The sequence below is a fragment of the Gekko japonicus genome, unplaced genomic scaffold (assembly GCF_001447785.1).
Source record: "Gekko japonicus isolate JY-2015 unplaced genomic scaffold, Gekko_japonicus_V1.1 scaffold2338, whole genome shotgun sequence".
Classification (NCBI taxonomy): domain Eukaryota; kingdom Metazoa; phylum Chordata; class Lepidosauria; order Squamata; family Gekkonidae; genus Gekko; species Gekko japonicus.
This window is the reverse complement of record NW_015176521.1, coordinates 196089-204800: the sequence shown is the minus strand read 5'-3', so window position 1 is coordinate 204800 and position 8712 is coordinate 196089. Positions and strand designations below refer to the sequence as shown.

Below are 8712 nucleotides of genomic sequence, written 5' to 3'. Positions count from 1 at the left end.
AAGGCCGGCAGCGGCAGCCGGGACCGTTGGGGGCGGGGTGTGTGGCCTTATGACACACTTCTGGTGATGTCAGGGGGTGTGGCATATGCTAATGAGTTATGCTAATAAGTTCCCCTAGCTCTTTTTCTACGAAACGACCCCTGGTTTAAATATGTAAATAAATGAATAAGCCTTTAGAACTAGCACAGTAAGAATGCTCATCTGCTATCTGATCCACGCGTTCAGATGTCTTTTCATGTCCCTTAGTTGTTCTTTGGTCAGGGTACATTTGTAGATTCTGTGGAGAAAATAGTAACCCTTCTGGCCTATGTACGTGGGCAGCCACAGTACTGTTCCACACAGTGGCAACAGCAGCTGCCATGTTGTATTTTTCTGTCACATTTTTTGTGTGAACAGCACCCCTGGGGGACAGTTAGGGTGAGTTTGTGTGGTGAGATTTGACTATGTGAAACAGCCCTGCTGTTGAAGATTGGCATAGGGGCTGTACAGTTAGGAACACAGGTTTAGTAATCTTGGAGACTGTGAAGACCACAAGGTAAAGAAGAAGAAGAAGAAGAGATTGGATTTATACCCCGCCCTTCACTTGGAGTCTCAGAGCGGCTTACAAACTCCTTTCCCTCTCCCTCCCCACAACAGGCACCCTGTGAGGTGGGTGGGGCTGAGAGAACTCTGACACAAACTGCTCTTTTTCGAGGACAGCTGTGCCAGAGCTTGTGACTGACCCAAGGTCACATCAGCAGGTGCAAGTGGAGGAGTGGGGAATCAAACCCGGTTCTCCCAGATTAGAGTCCACGCAATTAACCACTACACCAAACTGGCTCTCTCAGAGTGTGTGTGATGTAGTGGTTACAGCAGGGGGTTCCCAACCTTTTTGAACCTGCAGGTACTTTTGGAATTCCAACACAGTGTGGTGGGTGCAGCCACAAGATGGCTGAGAGCCGGTTTGGTGCAGTGGTTTAGAAGCGTGGACTCTAATCTGAGGTCACAGGTTCATTCCCGCTCATCTCTCTCTCTTTATCTCCATACCAACTGATCAACAGTTTGGGACATGAATCCCTTCAGATAATGTGTCTCTTTACCTTCCTCTTCACTTCTGAAAAAAGTGTTGCAGTATGGGTAGGCCAGTTGAGCGAGGGACTGACTCCTGTTCACTCAGGCAGCTCCTTGGGTGTAAAAAGTAGGACCCCCCCCCAAAAAAAGGCCTGTTGCTCTATTTGTGAACAGGACGGGCACATAAAACCAGCTGTAGTGTTGCATCAGGTTTAATGCTAGGCTGCGATCACACACACTCAATAATCGAAACAAAATGGCTGCTGCAGGAGGCATAGCTAGCCACAAAATGGCTGCTACAGCTGACGTTTGGTCACACAATGAAGATCATTGTGCTGTGGTGGCAGAGATTGAAAGTGGATTGAAAGTGGATTATTGAGTGTGTGTGATTGCAGCCCTAAATGTGTCTGTGTGTGGATTTTGCTTTCCACTCCCTTTTAGTTCGCATTCAGCGATAATACCAGTCCGTGAGAGGACCATACCATGTCTCTCTGTGCCTGTTCACTGCACTTTTGAACTTTAGAACTAGCACAGTAAGAATGCTCATCTACTATCTGATTCACGCGTTCAGATCAATGTTCCCTCTAAGCTGTGGAGTCTTGTGAGCAAAAACTCTACTTTGTGAGCGACTAGCATTAAAGTTGTGAGCGAGTGATTTGTCTACTGCATAAATTAGTTTGCTCTGGAGCTACTCTTCTAAAAACCTTTGGCAGGCCCCAGGACAGGAATCGGCGGGCACTATTGTACCCACGGGCACCCTGTTGCGGACCCCTGGGTTAGAGACTGGGATCTGGGAGACCTTTGTTCAAATCCCCTCTCTGCCATGAAGCTTGATGGGCGACCTTGGGCCAGTCATTCGCAGCCTGACCTACCTCACAGGGTGGGTTTGAGGTTAAAATGGGAAAGGAAGAACCATACTTCCAGAGCAGTGTAGAGGAAGGGCGGGGTTTAAAAAGTGATAGTAATGACTAGGGCTTTGGACGAGGCCAGGTTCCAGTCCCCAGTAAGCCCCGCAGGATCACTCTCAGCCCACCTCACAGGGCTGTTGTAGGCATAAAATGAGACCCAGGTGAGCTGCTGCCCAGGGAAGCAAAGGAAGAGCGGCAGATAATTCCAGCAAGTAATAAACTCTGAAGCCTGGTGGATAGAATGAGATCACTTAGTATTTCCTTCCCAAAGGAATAGCTTTAGAGAACTTTGGTTGGCACACTTCATTTGGAAGAACAGGATTAATTATAAATAGGCATCTGCCTTCTTGCTAACCTGCGCTTAACCTGCCAGCTTTCTTACTCCTGTTTAATTTCTCCTGTTCCGTAACTGCTCTGGTAAACTTCTCTCCCCTTCCTCCCGATCTACAGATTTACCATCACGTGACCGGCAGATACGCGGCATACCATGACCTGCCTATGGCTTAGATTGGTGACTAATGCGGGATGCAAGACGGAGAGAGGGGAAGGAGAGGCTTAAAGAAAACAATGTCCTTGAATCGTTTCCTGCAACCAAACCCCCCAAAAGTGCACATGGAGAGCTCAGAGGGCCGGCCAGCGGGCTCCAATTTCATGGTTTCCTTGTACCTAGGAATGTGCCAGACTCCAAGGATAAAATGCGACAACCTGTGAACATTTTGTGGTTTGCAGTGCTTAATTTTGTTGTGTCTCCTCACCCCTGTCCCATGATCCCAATGGTGCTGTTTGTGCTGGGAAACTGACCCACAGGTCTTGGGAACTTGGTATCATCTTCTAAAAACAGGACGGATGGTGCCCCAGACGTTAATAAGAGCTCTGTCGGAGAATGTCCATTTTTTAATGCTGAGCTATAGGACTTGACTGTTTTATATGATCATATTTACTTGAAAGGAGGACGACCCTGAATGTAACATGACACCTCCTTCCCCCAAGATGAAAGATAAAACAACCCTCAGTTTGAGACATATCCCTGCTCTTCACCCCTGCACTTTCTGGCATTGGCCAGAAGGTGTGGGAGCAGAGAGGAGTGCCCACCAGCTGGCTTGTGTGAATCAACTGGGGTGTGTGTGGGGGGGGGGAGTGCTCTCCTTAGGGCTGCCAAGTGGGGGCTGAACCCCATTTGCCATGTTGACGCCCACTCGCCCATCTTTGACAGATCCCTTTGGAGTGCCTCACAATCCTCACTGGTTTTCACCACCCTGAACAACTTTGTATCATCTGCAAATTTAGCCACTTCACTGCTTACTCCCATCTCCAAATCATTAATGAACAAGTTAAAAAGCAGTGGACCAAGTACTGATCCCTGTGGTACCCCACTGCTTACCACCCTCCACTGGGAAAATTGCCCATTTATACTCACTCTCTGTTTTCTATTAATTAGCCAGTTTTTGATCCATAAAAGGACTTGTCCTTTTATCCCATGATTTTTGAGCTTACTTAGGAGCCTTTGATGAGGAACTTTATCAAAAGCTTTCTGGAAGTCAAGGTAAACAATATCTATTGGATCCCCCTTGTCCACATGTTTGTTCACCCCCTCAAAGAACACTAACAGGTTAGTGAGACAAGATCTTCACTAGATGCCCTCCCACTGTTGCCTCCCCCAAACACCAAGGACACAGAGCATCACTTGCCCCAGTTCCTACCTATGGACTTCTGCTCCATATGCCTATCTAATTCCCTTTTGAAGCTGTCCATGCTTGTAGCCGCCACCACTTCCTGTGGCAGTGAATTCCATGTGTTAATCACTCTTTGGGTGAAGAAGGACTTCCTTTTATCCGTTCTAGTTTGTCCACTAGCTGCCTTCCAGGTTTGCTTGTAATCTGATGAGCCACACAGTGGTGGGACACTTCTCTCTCTTCGTCCCTGCGGCAGTTGCAAGAAGACTCGGAGGCAGAGAAAGGAGAGTGCCCCCTCTCATGTTTATGGCTGAATAGAAGGCAAGCCTGATCTTTTTTTAAAAAACGAAGCCAGGAAAGTGGGAAGGGAAGTCACTTTCACGCATGCTAAATAATGCAGATTCAATCCACCTCAGCGACCATTTGCAAGTGGATTTTGCCTTTTCACACAGCAAAATCCAGTTGCAAAGTGCATTGGAAGTGGATTGAAAGCACGCTATTTAGTGTGTGTGAAAGCGCCACAGTAATTGTGCTGGGCCATGAGCAGGTGTGCCTGTTCCTAAGAGAACGCAAACCGCAGTGCTTAATGGGAGATCGCCCCTTCCTCTGACACCCGTCCACCACTCCCGTGCAAAAAATGTTCTCAAGTCCCCTGAGTTTCAAAACTCACCTTCGGCTGTATTGGTTGGGGAAAGGTGAGTTGTATGTGGATCTAGCCCTTCTCTTCCAGAGATCACAGCCATGGAGTTTTAGCATGTTGATCTTGATTCAGTGGGGCAGGGGTCCCCAACCTTTTCAGCCTGTGGGCACCTATGGAATTCTGACACAGCATGGTGGACGCAGCCACAGAATGGCAGCCACAAAATGGCTGCTGCGGGAGGCAGAGCCAGTCACAAAACGGCTGCCGCAGCTTGCCTTTAGTCACACAGAGAAGATCAGCTGCTGCCAAAGCAATGTTTTTCAAAATCTGCACCGCCAATCAAACCTCAAGTGGCCAGTCATTAAACCTCGCTGGGCAAAAAGCCTACTTAGCCCTGCCCAGTTTCTAAAAACATTCGGCAAGCTCTGGGAAAGGTGTTTGCAGGCACCACGTTGGGGACCCCTGCAATAGGGCATGAGTATTTGGGGTGGGGACCATCCATGGCTCCTTTTCCCAAGAACCCTCGCTCACCCTTCTCCTGTGCACCACATTTTTGCACTATGCTTTTGTGTTCTCTGGATTCACGATTAGAACCATAGGATCACAGAGTTGGAAGGGGGCCATCCAGGCCATCTAGTGCAACCCCCTGTTCAATGCAGGATCAGCCGAGAGCATCCCTAACAAGTGTTTGTCCAGACGCTGCTTAAAGACTGCCAGTGAGGGGGAGCTCACCACCTTCCTAGGCAGAAGATTCCAGTGTTGAACGACTCTTACTATAAAAAAGTTTTCCCTAATATCCAGCTGGTACCTTCCCACCTGTAATTTAAACCCATTCTTGTGAGTCCTCTCCTCTGCTGCCAACAGGAACACCCCCCTGCCCCCCTCTCAGTGACAGCCCTTCAAATCCTGCAAGAGAGCCATCATGTCTCCCCTCAACCTCCTCTTCTCCAGACTAAACATTCCCAAGTCCCTCCCCCTTTCCTCAGTGGGCTTGGTCTCCAGGCCACCGACCATCCTTGTCACTCTCCTCCGCACCCCCTCCATTCTGTTAGTATCCTTTTTGAAGTGAGGCCTCCAGAACTGCACCCAATACTCCAGGTGCCTGTACGTGGCCGCAAGGTCAGGGGTGACTATAGGTCCATTCAGGTTTGTATGGATTTCCATTAAGGAAATGTCTGAGATCTATCTCAGGGGTCCCAACCTTTGTGAGCCTTTGGGCACGTGGAATTCTGACACGGCACGGTGGGGGCAGCAACAAAATGGCTGCCACAGAACGAGTGCCTCAGGAACCGGAGCCAGCCACAAAATGATTGCCACAGCTTAACTTCAGTCACGCAGCGTTGATCCTTGTGCTGTGGTGGCAGCTGCTGCCAAAGCAACATTTTTAAAAACATCTGCATGAACGATCGACTCTCCAATAGTCGGTCAGAAGCCGCGCTGGGTAAAAACCTTACCTGGTCCTGCCTGCTTCCCAAAAACACTTGGCGGGCACCAGAAAAGAAAAAGAAGAAGAAGAGATTGGATTTAAGGAAATTTAAGTTATGTTCACCTCTGGACAAGATAGCCTAATATTTTCATATCAGCTACCCCCATATATTCAGATCAGCAGCGTTCTGAAGAGTAATTGGAAATTTGGCACTGTTCAGACGTGCGGTTTCAGCCAGCATAAACTGCTCCGGTTGGAACCGGAGAAGTTTGATCCGGAAGAAACGCAATCACACTCACCTCCGGACTCCGTGACACATCATGATATGCCCATTCACACTACGCACTGGTGCGCGTCGGTGGTTTAAATTTTTTTTTTTACATTTTGCACATGCACATATGCAACCATCCACAGAATTGAGAACTTCACGCAGGCACAGAACACCCCGCCCCGAAAAGCGTGCCCTGAAGCGAAGACTTCCCTTTAAACTTTTACAGCAAAAAGGGCCTCCGTGAGGTCCCTGACTCATGAGCAGCCTAAAACTAAGCATCTTTTTTTTTTGTTTAGTGCACCTCGAGGAGGCTAAAAAAAAAAAGGCGCCCAAAAAGCGGAAGCCTTGGGCTTCCGAACGGAAGTGGCTATACACCGGCGGAGAGCGATCAGACGGGGATAATGCGGCTAGAACCGGAGCACTCAGGATACCACCACTTGGGGACCTAGTAGCAAAATACACCAGTTTAAAGGGTGTTTGCGACGGTTAGGGACGGAAGGCAGATGTTGGCTGTGTGATCACGCATAAGTACTCAGATTCTAACTGGCTCGTATACTGGCTCAAATGCCCGTCTGAACGCACCCTCTGATTCTTAAGAGAATCCCAATTACGTGTCTATAGGTATTGATTCTATAGAGTTCAGTCAGTGATTCCGAGGTACCAGTGGGACCTTGTAGAGCTTCACATGAACTGGATCTTTCCTTTTTGTTTTTGTATCGGGGACTGTTTCTTATACATAATGATATCGGTTGCACAAATAGCATTAATGAATACTCTGAAGTCTCCTCTGGTTTTGTGAAGATCAGTTTTGTGCACAAGAGTCCCCTGGGAAATAAGTGGCTCCTGAGTCCGCCCACTGGGATCCCATTTACTTTTTTAGTCCTTTACTATTCCTAGGGCAATGGTGGAGAAAAACAGGGGAGTCATTACAGTTCAAAAACAAAACATCGTACCAACCATTGCAAATACATTTTAAAAAGTGGTCATGTGAGACTTGAATCTGAGCCTGGTTTTTTTTTTTTAAGAAAAAAACAAAAGTTTCTACTTTGTGAAATCTAAAGAAACGTGGTTCAACTTTTGACTTTGCAGAAATAAATTGCCTGACATTTTAAGAACATATGTTTAAATAAAAGAATAATCTGTGCAGGGATTGTTCTCTCTCATTTCACTGGAGATTAATTAGTGCAGGCACGCACGCGACGTTAACTAAAAATAATACGAAAATCGTTACCTTTCTAAAGATCAGGCCACAGTCAGCTCGGTGCCTTCTTTCAACACTGCCTTCTGCTGAGGATGCCAGGCCAGACTTCGTGTCCCCCCCCCCCATTAAATCTCCTGTCTTCCACCGCCGTCACGTGAAGCCGTTTGCTCAAAGGACATGTTGCTGAGGTAAAATGTTAGCTAACTTTTTTTTAATATATAAAGAGAAACTGGGCTTCTGGACTACCTGGGAAACTTGTACTCTGAGACAAATCTGATAAGGATGGACTGGTATTTTCTCAGGAGGAAGCACTTTGCATATGCTCAGAGTTGCCGAATAAGACCTAGAATTGAGTACAGCAGCACCTTAGAGGCAAGGAGGAGGAGACTGGATTTATATCCCGTCCTTCACTCAGTGTCTCAGAGTGGTTTATAATCTCCTTCCCTTCCCCACAACAGACATCCTGTGTGAGGTCGGTGGGGCTGAAAGAGCTCCCTCGAGAACTGCCCTTGAGATAACAGAACTTATGACTGACCCAAGGTCACACCAGCAGCTGCATGTGGAGGAGTGGAGAATCAAACTCGGTTTGCCCAGATTAGAGTCCGCACTCTTAACCACTACACCAAACTGACCAGCAAGATTTTTGGGGTATAAGCTTTTGAGAGTCAAAGCTCTCTTTGTCAGATATGACCATTGACGCTCAAAACTTTATACCCCAAAAGGTATCGAAGTTGATCTCTAAGTTGATGCTCTATTGCAGACCAACATGGCTACCCTGCAAAACTATCTGAATAAGTCCTATCACTAACTAAGGTTCCCAGGCTGACCTTAAGCTCAAAACTATTGAAAGTGCTTAATGTTGGAGTTGGGGAATGCAATTCAGTGTATGATGCTAACACAGAATGAATTGGTAGAATCCTGTCCTGTACATCTTTAGGAGGCTAGAGGGGTCACAAACTCAAATGCTTCCCAATTTTTTAAAAAACCTCTCTGCATATAATCAAGGATAAGTCTGCACTCAGTGTTCCTGCACTATTGTGCTTGTTTTCTACGCGCAAGGAATTCTTTTCCATGAAGGAATCATTGGAAAATATGAGCTTCTTTTCCCTCCTACAGTTTGAAGGGGCTGAATTCCAGTGGTGGAGCATATTTTGGGCATGCAGAGAGTCTCAGAGGCACTCCCTGGTGTCTCTGGTTAAAAGAAGAAGACTAGTAGTAGGTTTTTTATATCCCGCTATTCTCTACCTTAAGGAGTCTCAAAGCGGCTTACAATCACCTTCCCTTCCTCTCCCCACAACAGGCACCTTGTGAGGCAGGCGGGGTTGAGAGATGACTGGCCCAAGGTCACCCAGCCGGCTTTCATGCAGAGGAGTGGGGAATCAAGCCCACTTGTCCAGATTAGGGTCCATCGCTTTTAATCACTACACCCCGCTGGATCAAGGAACAGGTGTTAGGAAAAACTGTTGTCTGCCAGAGCCATGAAAGCTGTTGTCAGAGTAGACATTACTGAGGCAGATGGACCAGTGTTCTCGGTACGAGACAG

General features: G+C 47.4%; 1 protein-coding gene across 2 annotated transcripts in view; it reads left to right on the top strand.

Moving 5' to 3' along the window:
- Positions 1-2718, top strand: part of DERA (deoxyribose-phosphate aldolase (putative)) — a 64877-nt gene extending 62159 nt beyond the window's left edge. Inside the window, exon 9 of one of the 2 annotated variants that reach the window (XM_015427407.1) lies at positions 2409-2718. In XM_015427407.1, coding sequence (XP_015282893.1) covers positions 2409-2465 — 57 coding nt within the window. In that variant the 3' untranslated portion in view covers positions 2466-2718. The remainder of the gene's footprint in view (positions 1-2408) is intronic. The other variant, XM_015427408.1, reaches the window with a different exon arrangement.
- Positions 2719-8712: the final 5994 nt, after the last annotated feature.